General features: G+C 42.6%; 1 protein-coding gene across 1 annotated transcript; it reads left to right on the top strand.

Annotated features, from left to right (window-relative positions):
• Positions 1 to 1,761: 1,761 nt before the first annotated feature.
• LOC147880897 (uncharacterized) lies at positions 1,762 to 14,597 on the top strand. Its single transcript, XM_087402443.1, has 2 exons — positions 1,762 to 2,259; positions 13,860 to 14,597. Exons 1-2 carry the CDS (start codon positions 1,974 to 1,976, stop codon positions 14,285 to 14,287), a joined length of 714 nt encoding a protein of 237 aa, XP_087258569.1. The 5' UTR covers positions 1,762 to 1,973; the 3' UTR covers positions 14,288 to 14,597.
• Positions 14,598 to 19,609: the final 5,012 nt, after the last annotated feature.

Genomic DNA, 19,609 nt, shown 5'->3' with positions numbered 1-19,609 from the left:
CTAGACCTGGTTTTGATTGGAAAGTATTCATTTTAGCCACTTCTATGAAGGATATAAGAAGAAGCATCATTGATTGAAAATTGGTCACTAGTCTTTGCTACATCAAGTGCTCATATTTTGGAAGTCTTTTAGTTATTTTTTGCCTTATAAGAGAGATAGACACTGCCCAGTATCTGGGTTAGACCCTCTCATAGTCCAGAAGGGCAAGTATACCCCTTGCAATCACTGTGGAAAGACAAATCACCTTCAAAGGACTGCTTCAAAATTAATCCATGCAAGCACTGTGGCAAGAACAACCATAATGAGAAGTTTTGCAGAGCCAAAGCAAAGACAGAAAATGCAAATCTACTTTCAGTTGATAAACCTCCACAAGATGAGGCATCCTTTGAAGATTATGCATTTTAAATCATCTCTATGTATGCTCTAGATCTCTCTTTTTATGTCAAGGTACTCAACCTGGATAGTCCTCCAAAATGAATGAAATAAATTATTGTGTTTTGTGTGTTTTGTAAACACCTCTGGTCACCTTATGATGTAGGCCATGTGTATGTTTTACTCCATGGTACCTCCTGCAGACATTGTGTGCATGTACATGCAGGGGAGATAACCATTGGAAAGTCTTTTTGTATCCCTTTTGTTTACCTTATATCCATGGGAACCCTTGCTAGCATGAGAACCTAGCCATAGATTTATCCTTGACCACCATGAGATGGCATGAGAAACTATGAGACTAGATGTATCCTTGACATAGCCTGAGGCATTCCCTTGAGGGGGGGTTTGTTGGGATATCTCAAGGTGTATGCCTCAGGCACACCTTGGTTTTTATGTGTGAGTGCTAGAGGCACAGTTAGGTGCCCACAAGCACAGTTAGGCGGTGGAGAGCCACATAGGATGATTGAGAGAATCTAGGAGCAGATTGAGGAGATGATTGTGGAGCTCTGAAGTCATCAGTGATGTTAGTGAGCATGTATGAGGTGCCTACTTAAGGACCTCACTCTTCTTCATTCCATAATGCAAGTATTCTGAGTTTGTGTCCACTCTTTGCTTTCCTTTCAGCTTACCAACAGATTTCTCTATGGGAACCACTTTGGTGGACATGTACACAAAATGTGGGAGCATTGAGTGCCTTTAATGTGCTTACATGGAGTACAATGATCTTGGGGTATGTCAAACAAGAAGAAAGCGAGGAAGCCTTTGGCTTTTATGTGCGAATGTAGGAGCAAGGTCTGTTGCCAAGTAGCTTGACCTTTGTTGCCATCTTGAAAGCATGTGGCAACACAACTCTGGATACTATTCTCAAATCAGCAAGGTTGCTTTTGAGATCCCATGTTGAGACCCAACGGAGCGGGTCTTTAGCCTGTCGTAGACGGGTCAGGTTACTAGTTCTCACAAGTGAGCCTTACCACTAAGCTATACCACATAATATTATAAATGGTCCCTCTTCCCCCTCCCCCTTAAGGAAGTCCCTTCTTCTTTTGTCATGTGCCTACTAATCTCACTAGGTAGGGATCGGATGAGGGGGAAAAAAAACCCTCTCCCCCACCGATTTCATAAGTGCTCCTTCCGCCCTCCCCAATCTCAAGGTGCCTCCCTTTTAAGGCCCCCATTATCCTTTAATTGAAACTCCTCCCTTCCCCACTTTAGTGCCTCTTCCTTTTCACCCCTAAGGGTACATATTTAACAGGAACCCCACTCCCACAAATGAGGGGCTGGAACCACGCTCAGGAATTAATTAGATTAAAAGTGGATGGATTATGGGCACAATTTGATCGCTGTGTCTCTAGCGCAATCGTCTCCTTACCTGTTGCGTCTAAGCGTTATTTTGAACCCACGCACACTTTTTCAGCTGTACAGTGGCCTCCTTGCCTCGAACGCCAGAGCCCAAACTCGATCTAACACACTCCTTGCAAACACAGAGATATAGAGAGAGAGAGAGAGTTCTTCTATAATTTCTAACCGCTAAGGTCTTAAACATGATTACCTTCTTGATTGGCCTAGTTCTCTTCGAGGGCGGAATAGCCCTCCTCTTAATGCTTCCGTTGCCTCCACTGCACAAGCTTGTGATGAATGTTATTGGCGTCCTCAAGACGGGTCGGGGATCGGTGGTGGTAAAGACGTTAGCAGGTGCATTGGCGATTGTTCTGGCAAGCACTGTCAGCAACATTTACAAAATCGAGAGGCGCATATCAAAGTTCGGCTCACCAACTCCCGCTGATCACTTCATGCTGCGAACGTATTTGCTAGAGGCGTCTCTGACAGGTATAATCTCACTTTCTGGTGACGAATCTCGAAATTAGCTCACTTGCTTGGTGTCTCTCCACGCATGTACTGACATTTTTGAGTTGTAGTCGGATTGGAAGAACATATCAAAACTTAAGCATCTTATCCGTGTGAAGAACCACTTCTGGAGTCTGACAGGAATGAGTGACAATAAACTGCCCAGCCGTGCTTGGCCTTATTAACAATAAATTTGCCAGACCAATACAGCCCCTCTTAAGCAGAAGTCCACTTTGCCTCACAACAGGAGCAACTGAGATGGTCGGGTCTTACCCACAGATTACGATGAATTTCATTTTCTGCTCATATCTAAACTGACTTGAGTATGCCCGGTTCTACGTTTTGCAGTCTTTTGAAAGAGTGTAGGTGGAATGGACATACTTATGAGAGTAGCTGCTGTCGCTGGAGCATGTAACTTTTAAAATTCGGTAACGCCCTGAAGGCTATTAGCAGTCCAGCACTCAGCAAAATCTACAGGAAACAATCGATCAGCCAGGTTCTCCCCGCGCTCACTCTTTTATGGAGTAGATTCATCTATCAGGTTTCAAAAGAGTTGCTTCCTGCCTCTTCAGAGTCCCAAGGACGAGTGCTCTACTGAAAAGAGATAGTTGGAGTAATTTGACTACCTGTAATACAGGTTGGAAATACATCTGCCCATGGATGCTCAACATAACTACTACGATGGGGAGTGGTCACTGAACACCGAGATGCCAAAACCAATTGAATGAGAAGCAGCTAGGAGTCACAAGCTCTGAAAGCCTTTTTTTATGAGGTCAAATTTTAGAATCAATCAGCGGCTAATCGACAGTTGGACTTACCTGTTTAAGATAGGCCACAAAATGCATAAGTAATTATATGCTTGTTTTATTTGGCTAGTTACCATCGAGGAGCAATTTTCAAGGATTTTATCTAGGCATTAAAGGTAGGAGATCCTATACGTTGAAGAACACTTCTACAACCACATGGAAAAAGCAATGAGCTGAGAGAAGCCTCTTCGACAGTGGCAAGGCATCTCTTATAGGACTTCTTGAAACTGAATCCGGCTAAAGAGACTATTGCATAAAACTGTAAGGGTAGAATGGAGTTTATTCAATTGATGCCTGGATTATGTTGCGACATACATGGGAATAGTATTGCAAGACTATGTGCTTAGGAGGTCACCCGACTGTTGCGAAATGGCGTATTTTATGGCATCTTTTAAGGTTTAATGAAGAACTTTAGGACTAATGATAGGAGACATTATAAGTTGTTGGATTTTTCAATCTCAACTTGTAATTCAAGGGAATTCTGAATGGAGTTTCATACTATGAAACGTGATTCCTCAAATATTTTTTTTGACAGACGTTGGAACGACAGTCTTAAGACTGTGCGCTTAGGAGGTGCCCTGACTTTTGCGCAGCTTTTTGATTAATATACACATTTTTTAATCAATTAAGCAAGACAATTTGTACATAAAGATAGATGTGCATATAGACCTCAGACTCTCCTCGAAAACAGCATGTATGCTTATTTCCATAGGCCTTCCTTACCCACATTAATGGCTCCTCAAGATTTAATATGGTGCTTCATCCAAAAACCACATCAATGATAAAAGAAATGAAATGCCAAACTGTGAAATGACGAGTGAGAGGCTTGGGTTATGGATAGTTTAGGATCTTATTGGACAGCCAAAGCAGCCAAACAATTGCGCTGAGAATAGTCCTAGGATTCCTTTGGTATTAATTTCAAGAATTTATGCAAAATTAGAGGGTGTGTTTTTGGGGTGGCAGTAAAAGTATTACAAGATTATGTAAGATACTGACCTAGTGCATGGTGTTTTAGGAATCTTCCATGTGTGAAGAAGTTACATCTTTTTGTTTAGAGCCTTGGAATAATGCATTTCTAGAATTTTATGTTTTTTGGGTTTAACTTTCAGATGTCAAATATAGATTTAATGTTGAAAGGTATAAAGGTAATACTAGGCCCTAAGGCGAAGATAAGGACAATACGAACAAATAATGATGCAGCTGTCAGATTATGGCCTCTCATAGTGAAAGAGGGCTATTACTGTGGGTGTGCTCGCCCGCAGTGGATAGGTTAGGCGCTGCTGCTGCGAGCTTTGGAGCTGTAAACCAAGGGCGATCTGAGGCGGCACTGGAAGACAGCTGTCTGGTGATGTTTGCTGTCAATTTGCAGGGGCAGCTGTACAATCTCGTGTTCCTCAAAGGGAGTACCATGCAACCATTCTTGATGTAGGCAAATGTTCTCCATGATCAGTCTGCAGGCAATGGGTGCTGTCCTCACGTCTCTTCAGTTGGCGGCGCTCATTCTCAGGTCATGGTTTCTCGAGTGTTGAGGTGCCGGGACATGACGAGTCAGCTGGACTTTGGTGATCGGTGTTCCCTTCTACTGGAGAAGGAATCAGCTCGTCTCCTAGGGCTAGCTCAAGGTCACTCGAGGTGGCACTCTAGGAGGTGAACTACTTTCGATAGTGCACAAGACAAAGCAGAGCAAGTGCTACAAATGTGGGAAGAGAGCGCGAAGACCCGTTTTGTGTGTGGAAACCTTGAAACGACGAAACAGATGAAACGTTCAAAGTGCTCTCAACGATACCTCTGTTTCACCCAAATCAAAATACGCGTTTGCCCTGTCTTTGCCTTGTTTTTGCCCCGTTTTTTCTAGAATCCATATGCTTTTAAGTTTTGACTCCATAAATATTAATGGTCTCGACTCTCAAGTTGAAACTTGAATAGGTACCCCCATATTGAATTGGGGGGCAATTAATTTATTAGATTGTGGGGGAAGGTGGGGAGGGGGGAGTGGGATAAAGGGTGCAGGGCTTGAATTATATAAAGGGGGGAAGGGCGAGGGGCAATAATTAGTCTTAAGCATGGGGAGGGGAGAGGTTGAATTAAATAAGGGCGGGGAATTAAAGAGGGAGGGACGTGTGAGATTGGAGAGGGGGAACCATTTATGAAGGGCATGGGGGAGGGTGGCTTTTAATACTATCATAAGGAAAAGGATATATAATATTACTTTGTAGCTTGATGTTTGGGCCCCCATTGCACATAGTCTATGCAAAAAATAAATGAAGACATGCATAAATAAACTAAGCCATAAAGAAACATAGCGTCAATTAAAGCTTAAGTAAATTAAGCCCTCCTTGTACATAGTCTATCCATAAAATAAATGAAGACATGCATAAATAAACTAAGTCATAAAGGAACATAGCTTAATTAAAGCTTAAATAAATTAAGCCATAGATAAACATGGGGACGAGCATTTTCTGAGCGAAATCTTCCGAGTGTCCGAGCGAAGGAAAAAAGAAGCTTCCAACTATGCATAAATATGGCAAAAATCGATCAGAAGAAAACATAGTTTCACTTAGAAATATGCAAAGTATTATAGCGATGCCTATTTTATACAAAAATCTTTAGGTGAATCTGTAGGAATGGTGAGAGCATAATGGGATGGCTTTTGAAGAAACCCACATGTAGAGTAGACTTCTCTATGAAAATTCCCTTATGATCCTTCTTACAACTTTTACTTAATAGGGGGTGACATTGAAAACCCTCTCTCAACCTATCTTCATGAAAGAGTTTCTTCAAAGAAAACTCATTGAAGCAAGCCATCCAGGTAGTTTCGCCAGCGAAACCCCTTTGAAGCAAGTCTCCCAAGGTAGTTTCGCTGGCGAAACTACCTTAGACAGCACTTTTAAAAGTGACATAACTTTCATATCCAATGTCCAAATATAGTCATTCAACCACTCAAATTGATCGGAACACCCCATTTGAGCACATCTATGAAGTTATATTTTGGAAAATCTTTCATATATAGTATTTAATATTACATGTATTTTATGAGAGTGATATATAAGCCCAAGTTAATACTTATTTATAGTAATTTAAACTTCTTTAGAAACATGTCCATAAATATGCTATAAAAACACTAAAAAGATATTGCCATATGATATAAATGTGTTAATAAGTAATTATATATGCATAGTATTATTACATTGAGAGTGATTATGAGGAATGTTTCTTAAAGGAATCAACACTTTTTTAAGGTAATAACAGGGGTACAAAGGGATGTCTCTAAATAAGAAAATTATGTTGTGTAAAAATGAATGAGTGACTAGTCTGTATATTTTTATTATAAAGGAATCTAGTTCTAGTGAAAATAAAAGTGTAAAAACCATGTTTCCTAAAGAAAAACATTTTTAAAAATCTCTTGAAAAACACGCTCGGATAAACCTGCTCATAGGTTTTTGCTCGTAAAATTGACGCATCCGATAAACATAGGTGAAGTATGCACCAAAACTAACTAAAATTGGTAGGAGAGGTTAATAGAAGAGGTGAAGTTGGATTTGTTGTTGTGATTTCTCAAGTTGAAACTTTAGAAAGGAGATTGAAAGCTTCAATTTAACAAATTTGAAGGATGTGTTTGTGTTTTTGAATTTCCTTTTTAGATGCCTTGACTTGTATTTCTCTTTGTTCACTCTAAACTTGAAGATAACGTATCTTATTTGCCCGTATCCTTGTATATATTCAGTATCATTTCGAAACCTATCCGAACTTGAGAAAGGAATTAAAAGCTTGAATTTAAATAAAATTGAAGACTTATCTTATTTTTGCCCTATCCTTGCATATATTATCCCCCTCTTGAAACATGGCAAGCGACCTTTACATTTGAGTGTGGTAAAGATATCCAATAACTCAAATACATGTGAATGTACCATCATGAAAACATGTATTACAAAAGTGACATAGTATATATGATTGCTAAATGCCTAGGATATCAAGCCATATACATTGCAAAAACTATCTCATAGTGATTAGTACATTGATCATAGAAGTCCCAAGGCAGATATACTGTCAGCAAACAACATCTTGGGTGAAACATACAATGTCACCAAGCGACCTCTAGGTATCTGAGCCTGGTTTTTAACAAAGAAAGGAGGGACTACCTCCCTCTTGAGCATCAGGCAATGCCCCCAGACCTATGTTGTGCTGAGCCGGAAGGAGCCACAATTGCAGTTGGCTCGAGCTGAAAAGCTCTAAGTAGAGTTGTAAGAGTCGAGGTGTATCTACCAGATCACCCTCTTCCAGTCACTTTGCATATAATCGAGTATAATTTTGAAATTTCACCAAGTAGTGACGGGAAACTCTATCTCTGACTTTACTTTCCTTATGTGTTAAAATTAGCTCTAGAATTAGGATCTCATCTAGGTCCTCAATCTCTGGCTGCATCTCAAAAGGCATATCTTCTAGCACTTCCCCCTAGAAAGGCTTAAGAAGACTCACATGGAAAGCATTGTGAATTTCCAATGATATGGTAGCTTCAACCTTGTAAGCTACATCACTAATCTTCTCTCAAACTTGAAAAGGCCATAGTATCTCATACTCAGCTTGGGGAAGAACCGGTCTTTGCCCCTCTTATTTTTCAGCCTTGCCTTTGTAAAGGCAAAAGAACACTAGTGCATGGTGGTGATGATCGCTTTGCTTGAGTCTTTTGGAGAGCTTGGTACACTTTCTGATATGCCACATCCATGCTGTCAACATAGTTATCAGCCTAAAAAATCTTATCAGTATGCAAGATAGGCGGGACTTTCTTCCTTCATTCCACTATCTCAAATGGAGCCTTACCAGTGGAAGTATTCGAAGTATTGTTATAAGCAAACTCCACTAATGGTCCAGTTGATCCGTGCACCCGAGGCCTCGCAGTAGATAGCCAGGGTGCTCCTGACTCTCTCCAGACTCACTGTGGTGCCCTCAACATACAAGGCTGTGTCATCTGCAAACTCCGAGTCAAGCAACTCCTCTTGTCTAACTGGGAGCCTCAACCCTATGAGGCCCGCCACATGTGATCTCAAGTAATAGCCCAAAGCCTCCGCCACAAACAAGAAGAGGAAGGGAGTGAGTGGGCAGCCCTAGTGGACCGAGCGATAGAGAGGAAAGGCCTTGCCCGTGTGTCCTCCGATAAGCATCTGACTAGAGCTCCGTTGAGGAAGAAGAAACTGATGCGGACGTGGAGAGGGGGGGCTGTGGGAGAGGTAGGGGAGCAGGGGCGGAGGAAGGGGGGTCGGTGGTGAGAGTGATCATAGCAGGGGGGAGGGGGCGGGGGAACCCTGGAGAGGGGGGGGGACTGGAAAGAAAGAGGGGGAGGGATTTGGAGGGGGAGGGGGAGGAGGAGGGATAAGGATGACCGTAGGTCCCCCCTGTTGATTAGGTTCGCTGGGGCTCTGGATCCGCTCCTCCGTAGCTGCTGTTGGGCTAGCATCTGCGACTGTCGCCATCGCTGCATCTGGAGCTCCTGGGGCTCGCTATTGATGCAAGGGTGAGTGTGGAGGCTGAACCTCCGAAACGGGAGGATCATTTGGCTGGACGGTGGCCCCTTCCGCTGGGGGAGGTAGCTCCTGCTGTTCCTTCTCCGGGGCCTCTCGATCAACCCTGTCCTTTTCTCTTGCGTTTGACCCTCTACTTGCGGCGCTTGCGGGCCTGTTTGCTTGGTTTCTTTTTCTTTTTAACCTGGGTCCAGTCCCCTTCTGAGGAGGTAACCCAGGGGATCTGAGACTCCTGCTGTTCTTGCCTGAGAGGGCGCTGGACTCGGGCCTGCTGACTCTGCCTGCTTTGCGGGGGTGGGGGGGAGGCACTCAGCCATGGCCACGGGGGCAATCTTTGGCTAAGTGACCCATCAGTCTGCAACGGATACACTCACATGGTAACCCAGAAATCTCCACTCGTTGGCAAAGTGTACCCCCTTCAAGGGTCTCTAGAAGAATCAACTCTGGGAGGGACTCTGGGCTCTCAACTACTAGTCTAATCCTGGGGACCCCGTCATCTACTACCACCGTTGTTGCGGAATCGTTGTTGCGGAATCTGGCGGAGACTCGAGCATTGTGCCAAATGCCCGACTAATGAATGGGAGGATGGCTCTGTACTCCTTTGGAAGCCCTGGGAAGCGAAGCGTAACCGAGAAGTGTGGAACATGGTGTGTCGTGTCCATGTCCTTCATTGTAAAGCCATGGTACCAAGGAAAGAGGTATACCAGATGTGGGCCAAGGAGGATGGGGCTGTGCTCCACAAGTGTCAAGGTTGTATCGGGGGAGCTCAGTTGGATGAGGAAGACGTCTCTCCCATAGATGGTGTGCCCCTGAATGTGGTCGCCCTCTAGTGCCAAGCTCGCCTGGATCCACTCTCGCACCTGTCGCCTTGTGGGTGTGAGGCCCACAATCGCCATGTCTTGAAGGGATTGAACTGCTTGCTGAACCTGTTGTTTGTCGGTTGGAGAAAGAAGGACCTTAATGGCTGTGGGATTCGAGGGTGTTGCCATAGAGCCCTTCTGGCCAGACCAAAGGTCACCACCAAGATCTTCTTCCTTTTGACAAACACAAATGCTCCTGCTGCTGGTGAAGAGAGGAAGGAAAAAAGGGGGGGGGGGGGCGGGGTGAGGGGGAATAGGCAATACGGGAGGGCGGAGGGGGCAAGACGGAGAAGCAGCGGGGGGGGGGTAGAAAGAGGGCGGAAGGGAGGCGGAGGGGGAAGGAAGCACGGGGGGCAGAGAGGAGGCGGGAGGGGGTGAGATGTGAAGGGGTAGGAGTGCGGTGAAAAGGTGGGGGAGGAGAAGGCGGCGACGTCGGACCTCCAGGGCGGAGAGGAGACGGAGCGAAGCGGCGGCCGAGGCAGAGAGGAGGCGAGGCGGAAAGGCGGCCGAGGCGGGGGTAGAGGAGAGGCGGAGTGGAGGCGGAGGGGAGGCTAGAGGCGGGAGTAGCCAGGTCCGCAGCTTGTACAAGTGTTCAGGTACAAATTATAATGGGTCATCACAAAAAATAATTGCTACCAATCATTCCACGACATCATTCAAATTTCTTGTTAGTGGTAGTATGGTTGACATTAGAAAAGTTGGGAAAGATGATTGTGCAGCCATACGCCTTGGTATTTGGAGTAAGACAGCACCTATTTACAACTTTTTTATTTTCTTTAGATGCAACAATTATTATCATTGAATCTAACAATAATACCCTTAATCTTACTTTAACTGAAATGATGCTCTATAAATTAAAGAGGCCTAAACAAATCTAGTTGCAATTTTTAACATTAGTTTGTTAATTGCATCTCTAGGGAAAACGAGACTCTTATATAACTAGAGGTTTTCACATTGAATAGATGCCTTTTGCATATGCTTCTTCGTAACAAGATCTTGGACTTTTGTTTTAATTTAGATTTCATCTAACCGATTTGGCAATGACTCTTTCCTCTTCGTCTCTCTCTCTTTTTGCTTATTGCACGAGCATGTTTTGATATACCGTCAAGCGTTGGTGTAGCATCCATGGTGACCATCGCTATCACAAGTTGTTCATAGTCTATGCCGAGACCATAGTGATGTTCCCCACACTCCTTTCAGAGCTGCTCATGCTTCAGTAGTCTTGGGAGATTTTGGCGAGCATTGCAGCTTGGCATATTTGGAGAGCCAGGTGTACAGAGGCGAGAGGGTATCTAGGGTCAGCCTTCTCAGACTATGGCCAGTATTTGGACTGACACAATACACACTCTGATGGCCGTTTGGGCGAGCATGCAAGGATCCTCTAGAGCAGCCACTGCTAGGAGAGTTACTTTTTTCAAAGTTTGGAGGGGATCTCCTTTCTTCTCTGAGTTTCCTTCAGGGTTGAGATGGCATTTTCAGCCTCCGCCTTGGTTCTTTATTATCTCACTTTGAGCTGTTTTTTCCTCATGCATTGCATGATGTACTCCCGCATTTGAGCTTGCGCTCGCAGTTTTCATTCATACTTAATGAAGTAATTTTCTTGAAAAAAAGAAAAAAAAGGAATGTTTGTCCTTGTAATCTGAGAGTGTGTGTGGCAGCTGCAAATTCAGCGACGGATATGTATCCTAAGGAAAAACCAACAAGTAAGAGGAACTTAAAGGGAGACGATTTCTTTCTCATGTTTATACTGATTTCTGTTTCAGATTGCTGTTTGACATCACACGTGTGTAGATTTATGTTCTAGCAGCACCAACATTACCAGCTGAGCTGGCATCAGCTGATTGGCTTCAACTTGGAGCTTTGAGCTCAGAGGGGATTAATTTAATTGTCTTCTGCATTTGCATATCTCATCCTTTCAGGCACAATGGCAAAGGATCCAGGCAATCTCTATTAGCTAGGAACATCAGATGGACGGTTTAAACTACTTGACTAATTGCTTCTTGATGAGAAGCATTGATAGAGTGGCTTTTGAAGAAACATACCTGTGGTTCATACTGATCTAATAGAGATCTCATGCAATGGAAACTCCTCTTCAGGAAAAGCAAAACGACTTTGACAGAAAGAATGCCCATGCATTGTCTTTAATTGCTCTTTCTATGCAAAGAAGTACCGTTTCATAGAATTAGGTTTGCAAGCATCTGAGGACGCATGGGATACTCAGAACCAATGTATCGGGCAACAAATGAGGCATGGATTATGTACCTTCTTATTCAGATGCATATGCTTAAGGTGTAGGAAGGTGACATTATCACTAAGCACAGAATGCCTTGGGGTCCAGCACTCCAGGCAAGTAAGATGTCAAGGAGGGCAAATGCCATTACTGCCATAAATCTCGTCAGTTTATAAATGAGTGCAGGAAGAGAATGTGAAGACAAAGCAAGAGGGCAATGTGGTTCTTAAGAAATTCATACCATCAGTCAATTATGCAAACCATTACGAAGACCAGGGATTTTTTACGATGTGATTCTTTTTGAAAGTGCAGTTCGCTGACAATCTACGCCTAAGCTCATTTCTGCATAGCACATTTCAACTGAGCTCTTCTCACCCACGCACTTTCCGATCAAGTAGCCCTTGCCCTGCTTCATGAACTAGGTCAACCAAACCAAGCTATGCAGTGGGACTAGGAGTACATTATGGATGGCATCAGATTTTAGTCGGATGGACAGGTTTGCCTAGTGAAAGTTGTCTCACGATGTGGACCTTCTTCTGTTTTTAGACCTGGTTTTGGACAAGGACACGTTAGATGTTCGTTGCAAATTTGGATATTGGACAGGCAGTACCACTTAGGTGCCATGGCCGAAAAGGTAACAATAGCAGATCCCACAACTGATCAGCATGGTACCAGATAATTAGCACCTTGATGCATACTTTATATAAACTAGCGCATAGAAGTTTTTTATTCCGAGTTGTATGTTATTAAATCCACGAGATTTTATATATTTGTTTTGCAACGCTAGTGAAAAAGTGGAGAACATGCATGTTGGAGAATGAGGTCATGGAGAGACATAGAGATATGTGTACATGCAGATGGTGTGACTCATGAGGTGAGGAGAACGTTTGTAATACCTTAAATGATTAGAGTGGTGTGAGCTTAATGACAATTCTGAGAGTTCTGGTCAGAGACATGTTGGATGTGAACTGTTAACACATGCAAGAAAAAGAGCTTCAGAGTTTTCACTTAGCAACAGAATTTTAATGTAATGGATCAGTAAGAAATGCAAGGAATATTTATTTAATTTCCGTTGCACACCACAGGAATTCTGATCTTGTCTTGTCAAGCATTATGCGATGTGGTTAAGTCTGAGCACTCTGAGACCCGGAGAAGACAGTGGAGATCTGTGTCCAGAGTTTTACTAGCCCATTTTCCTTGGCTGTGTGCCTGCACAATTCAGAGTTAAGTCCTTTGGGAATCAGAGATTCTTGGACCATAGCTCTAGCAACCCTACATTGTATGGACCCTTAGGACCTTGTGGGCTTCTTAAACCTTGGCTTACTGAGAGTTTCAGAGGACTAGAGAAGGGGTCTCTTTCTTGGCTTCAGAAGTAAGCAGAGAGTTGGGGGCAGCGGGCAATGTGTGAGCCCTTTCGGACAAGGACAGTAAGAGGCTAGGCTGTCTACTATGCTATAGCTACTTTGGTCCACTTTTGGAACTTTGCTCCAATTGGGCCACTCTAAGGCAGGCATATATGAGCATTCTACTCTAGTATAGGTCTTGGACAGTGATCCCTGGATTTTAGCACGAGTTGATAACCATACTTGGGTTAGGACCTCGGCAGAAACCCTCTGAGTAGCACAACTTCATCTATGCCTCATCAATCCATGTGAGATAATGGGAGGGGGGGTGGGGTTTTGCCAGTAGTAAGGGCAAGAGCTCTTTCCTTACTTATTTTCCATGCATTGGATGCATCATCTTGAGAAGATCTGAGTTCAAAAGCTAATAAGAGCAAGCATGACTCCTAAAGCCTCAAAAACTTCCTAAATATGGTTAAGAGCTTGATTTTGAGTTTCTCAGACATACATCTTCAATGTTTCTGGTCTCATTGTTCATTCTCTAGGTTCCCATTTTATTCATATGCTGCTGGACTGGAGGAAGTGGTTTGGATTCAAAGCAAGGAACAAAATTTAAGGCTAAACTACACTACGAATGAAGCAACCTGCCAGATTGATGAGTAGCATACTGTATACAAATGTTATCTGCAGCATTTTTATTGTCTGTATACTTGATTATTTTCTTATGGCCTAAGGAAAATTTTTTAAATTCAAAGAGCACCTTAGTTCATTGTAGTGTGGTAATGCAAGATCTAGGTTTGTCCCTCACATTGATTGTTATTATTTTGCAGGGTACTTCTTATTCCTTGCAGTGATTGTTAGCCGGTTGCACAATCAACTTTGTCAGATAGGTTCACTCAAATTAAACATTGACACACTAAAGAAGAAGGCCAAATCTGTAGAGAAAGAATACCTCCGCCTGAAGACAGAACAAAGCCCTCCCAAGGAGAAAGAAAATGTTGCAGTGCAAGAAGAAATTGTTTCTTTGAAAGACCTTGTTGCAGAAATGATGAAAAAAATGGAGGAATTGCAGCTGGAATCACTAGAGAAAGACAAGGCTGCGAAAGCTGCAGAGGCAAATGCAAGAGCCCTTCAAAAACAATCAGAAGGATTTCTTCTGGAGTATGACCGGTTACTTGAGGACAACCAAAATTTGCGTAGCCAGCTCCTTTCTTTAGATCGCAGGCTATCTCATTCAGATAGCAAGAAAAACGCTTGAACTGTTTCCTATCAAGTCCAGCTGTGCTAGTTAGTTCCCATCAAAGCTGAAGCATGCTTGTTTCTCAGCAAAGCATAATTGGACTGTTTGATGGATGTGGGAGGTTGTTGGGGATTTTGATTTGGCCTAACAGTATTTTGCCACTGCCATCTTTTTCATTTGACTTGAAGTTACTGTTCTGGATGCTGTGGAGGAACCTTTTTGTGGCAGCTTTGAGAGAACCCTGAGAAACAATGGTGTTAGTGCTTCTGCATCCACATGTCAAATGTAAAGTAGCTTTTCACTAGCTTTACTGATGCCTTTAAGTGTACTCTTGCATGAAATTAGATATATGTGCAGTTTTCCTTTACTATGCACGTTTTCAATCTTGTGAATATAAGGCTTGCTCTATACACAAACAAACTGAACTTTCCTGAAGCTCGTATACCAAATATAATCGTTGCTTGCATTCCAATATTCTTTTCTTTCGTGATGCAATTTATGTGGTATTTTCTTTTAAAGACTACCTTCCCCCCCTCCAGCCCCCCCCCCCCAAACCCTCCTCTCTGAGTTGATCGTTCCTTATAGTAATCTCAAAGTATATGTTTGGATGCAGCATGTAGAATTACCTAAATGTATTCGTATAGGGACATGCCATTCTCTCGTTAGAAAGCCACAACTCAGCTCTCTGAATTGACGATATGAAAGGTAACAGAAACTCGGTTGATTTCTCATACACCGTATATCAAGGCTAAAGCAATGTAAGAAATTCCTGGGATGTGATGCTTCGGCTCTTCTATAAGTGTACAAACAAACCCAACATACTTTATGAGGAATTGCTATTTAGCTCTTGCATGCCCAATGTTTAGGAGTCTCCATAATGGGTCATGGCTGTTTGTTTCATATAAATTTGAGCCCACATGTGCACATGGTGCATGCATGCCATGGTTTGATGTACATGTCGGCATGTGCACGTGCATGTGTGCTCTGGTTTGGTGTACATGTCGGCATGTGGGCACATGCATGCCATGGTTTGGTGTACAGTTGGCATGAATATGTGTGGCCATATGTTTACATGTGTGCTAGCTTATCTATCTAGGTGTATGGTTTTTTGTTATTTTATGGTGATGAGAAATTGATTGGATATCAAGTCAAGGGGATTAATTGATTTTGAAATGGTGAAATCGTAAATGCCATAAGTATGATCAATGAACATTAAGGGTAATCTTTTGTTTATTTTCCAAAACATATAATGTTCATAGAGAAAAAGAATGTACTCATTTTCTGTGACTAATGGATGGATGAATCAAAGATAAATTTATGTTTAGGTAAGCAATGTGATACAAATATGTGCGGTTTTCCATTGTTGGACTCTTCGTATTACTTTTGCTTTGATTGTGGATGAACATGGTCTTTGGATTGGTTTCTTGACATTGATATTCTTTTTGCACACATTTGTTGCATGAGGTTGTATTTTTACAATTGAAAACATACAGCCAACAAGCTCCACTCGTGATATGCCAGGGTGACCAATGTGCATTTATGTCACTGACTTGTTAGCTGCAGACGCATTTGGTACACCGCCCACGAATAATAGTTGGATGACAGCTATCCTTATCTACTCTAGTTTGTGGCTCAGTTAGTATGCCACCTTAGTTAGTTGAGTTTGGTTTGAGACCCACATATAGGGTTCTTCTATTTCTTTGTACTAGAGTTCTTTGGCTTTCACAACTAAGAAGATGAAAACTGCTTTCAGCCTCCACCTGTGTGTGTATTCCCCTATTATGCATGTGAGAAAGCCGCAAGTGAGACTCCTTCCCTCTCTCCCACTATCTTCACATGGTATCAGAGCCTTGTTCATGGTAAGGAGCTCAAGAAAGCAAACCAAGTTCGCGGTGTCCTAGTAAGAGGACCAGTGCTGCTTTCCTATTTCGAGTTTGGGAGCAAATCTCTGCAGGTAGCACAGCCAGAAGTGCAAGAGTGCACTGTCTCAGATTGAGACGCCCTTCGCGGTGTGGCGAGAGTGTAGTATATGCTGCGGGAGTCGGCAAAGCCCTTAGTGACTTTATTTTTTTGATTCGAGGCCATTTCGGGGCCCGTTTTAAAGGCGGAAGTTCTTCGCAGGCACTCAGGAAAAGGTCTTGTTTTTGCTGTGCGACCAGTGCTCTACTGATCGGTGAAAAGTTGCCACATAAATTGCATCGTATGCCTGTGTGTAGAGATATTAGGAGTTACAAAATCATGCTTGTTGCCTATTGATGCAAAATCGTCACTAGGAAAGTGACTGTGTGGTCAAATACCATTTTCATCAGTTTTGCAGATCTACCCGTGTGAGGCAAAAGCTGTGTCTTTTCGCAGTGACAGAATATTTTGTAGTCTTCTATAATGGCGTCTGATTCTCTTTCACAGATTGTCATAGAAAAGCTTGACAAGAATAACTTCCAGGCATGGAAGTTTAGAATGACGAATTTCCTTATGGAAAAAGGTTATTGGGAGTTCATTACAGGAAATGAAGAAGAACCAGTTCTTCCTAATGTTCCCAATCTACAGGAAATGCAGGCATTTAAAGGATGGCATGAGAGAGCCAGAAAAGTTATGTACTGGCTGTCTATCAGTATTTCGGATTCTATGATTGTGCATATTCAGGATGCAAGTACGCCAAAGGAGGCATGGGATACTTTGGCAAAAATGTACAACACAAATACACAAGCCAGGAAAATGCGGCTCAAACAGGAGTTGCACAATGTGCAGAGAGAAAATTTGAGCATAAATGACTACCACATGAAGGTGAAGAAAATTGCAGATGCACTTGCTTCCATTGGGTCGCCAGTGGAAGATGATGATCTAGTTTCTATGACCTTGAATGGTCTAGGAAAGGATTATGCACAGTTCTGGACATCCATTGCCGTCCGTGAAAAATTTCTTGATTTTGAAGAGTTGTTTGCTCTTCTAATTTCTGAAGAGCAGAGAAATGGGGGTGCATCTTCTTCAAGAGGAACTTCAAAAGAAACTATCTTTTACTCAAATGCTGGAAGAGGTAGAGGCAGAGGTAGAGGAGGCCGATATGCAGGCCATGGTAGAAATCAGAATATGCAGCAAACTCAAGAAAACTAGTCCTATGTAGGAGGACGTGGTAACTCTAGAGGCGGAGGGAGCCAAAGAGGCCGTGGTGGATGGCAGAGAGGCCAAAATGCAAACAGCAATGTTGAATGCTACTACTGTGGTAAAATGGGTCATATGGCTAAGGACTGCTACAAAAAGTAGAATGACATTATGAATGGAAAATTGCAGCAAGGCAATTATGCATCTTCCAGTAGACAGGGTGATGACAGAAATGAGCATCTATTTATGGTGCAGCATATGACCAATTCTGTGACAAGTGCAGAAGAATGAAATGATGTGTGGTATGTTGACTCAGGTGTGTCAAACCACATGACAGGTCATGCAGAATGGATGCAGGATGCAAGGAAAATGGAAAAACCAGGATTTGTGGAGACTAGTGATGATACTACACATCCTATTGTGCAGATTGGTAAAATTCCTTTGTCTATGCAGGATGGAAAAAAGAAATACTTGTTTGATGTATTTCATGTCCCAAACATCACCAAGAACCTGGTTTCTATTGGTCAAATGGTTGAGCAAGGCTTGCAGGTCAGATTTAATCCTCATGGATGCTTTGTTGAGGATATGAAAAATAACGGTCGCTTGATAGCAAAAGGAAAGAAGAAGGGCAGGATGTTTACGTTGGATGCAAATATGCCTGAATTGAGTGCAGCAATGTTTGCACATGGGACTAGTGTAGTTACAGATATTGATATCTGACATAAACGCACTGGTCATGTTAATATACAGCGACTTAAATCAATGCAAGCCCAAAATATTGTTGCAGGATTGCCTAAATTCAAGGTTGCAGAAATGCATAAGGTTTGTGAAGCCTGTCAATTTGGAAAACAGGCAAGGAAACCATTTCCTAGGCATGTTCAAGAGAGTAAAAATCCATTGGAATCAATCCACTCTGATGTGTGGACTACTAAAGCTGTATCTATTGGAGGCTGTCACTATTTTATCACTTTTATTGATGACTTCAACAGAAAAGTTTGGATGTATTTTATGAAAAAGAAAAGTGAAGTGTTTGGGCACTTCAAAGCTTTTAAAGCTATGGTTGAAAAAGAAACAGGCCTATAAATAAAATGCCTAAGGTCAGATGGAGGGGGAGAGTACCTCTCAAATGAGTTTGAAAGGTTCTTGCAGGAGCATGGCATAAAGCGGCAATATTCATGCAGTCATACCCCACAGCAAAATGGAATTGCAGAAAGGAAAAACAGGCATATTGGAGAGGTATTTAGGGCCATGCTAAATGAGAAAGATCTACTAGATTATTATTGGGCTGAAGCAGTTGCTACAGCAGTTTACATAATGAACAGGACTCCCACTGCAGCAATACATGGCATGACGCTAGAGGAGATGTATACTGGTAGGAAACTAGACATTTCTCATTTGAAAAATTTTGGTTGCATTGCCTATGTTCATGTGCCAGATGAGTTGAGGTCCAAGTTGGATCCAAAAGCTGAGAAGTGCGTCTTTATTGGTTATTCTCTGCAGCAGAAAGGGTATAAATGCTATAACCCTTCTACTCGTAAGTTTACAGTGAGCAGAGATGTTGTTTTTAATGAGATGAGCAATTGGTATAAACCAGTAAATATGATGATTGATGTAGATGCACAAAATGGTAATGCTGCACAGAATTCAATGCAATAGTCACAAAATATCAGTGGACCCACAGTGTCCTCTAGCAGTGGTTCACATACTTCGCCATGGATAGGCAGATTGAGATCAGGAGAATCTCGTCAAAGCAATGCAGATAGTGGTACGCAGGTATCACGAAAAGGAAAAGAGAAGGTAGATCAACCCATGTTTGATGTGAATGCAGGTCACTCTTATGTGGATGGTGAATCCAGTGGCTTAGAACAGAGCATTGCTGATGAGTTGGGTATTCCTTCTATTGTTACACCTAGAGTAAGGAAGACCAGGGATGTTTTGAGAGCACCTGGAAGTGAGCCTCTTTTGCGCAGGTCTACTAGAGCTAGGTATCCTATGGATAGGCTGAAATATGATGGATTTACAGCCATTCACTATGCCTATATGGTCAAAGTGATACAGGAACTAGAACCCACTTCTTTTGAGCAAGCCATGGGAAATGAAAAATAGGAGAAAGCCATGGATGAAGAAATGGATGCCTTGGAAGCCAATGCTACATGGGAATTGGTGCCTTTGCCTAAAAATAAGAATGCAATTGGGTGTAAGTGGGTTTATAAGATCAAGCACAATGCAGATGGTTCTGTG

This window comes from Dipteris shenzhenensis, chromosome 31 (assembly GCF_047967505.1).
Source record: "Dipteris shenzhenensis isolate YYH24624 ecotype China chromosome 31, Dip_SZ_1.0, whole genome shotgun sequence".
NCBI classification, from domain to species: Eukaryota; Viridiplantae; Streptophyta; class Polypodiopsida; order Gleicheniales; family Dipteridaceae; genus Dipteris; species Dipteris shenzhenensis.
Note: the sequence above shows the minus strand (reverse complement) of the source record. Positions and strands in the feature narration are given on the sequence as shown.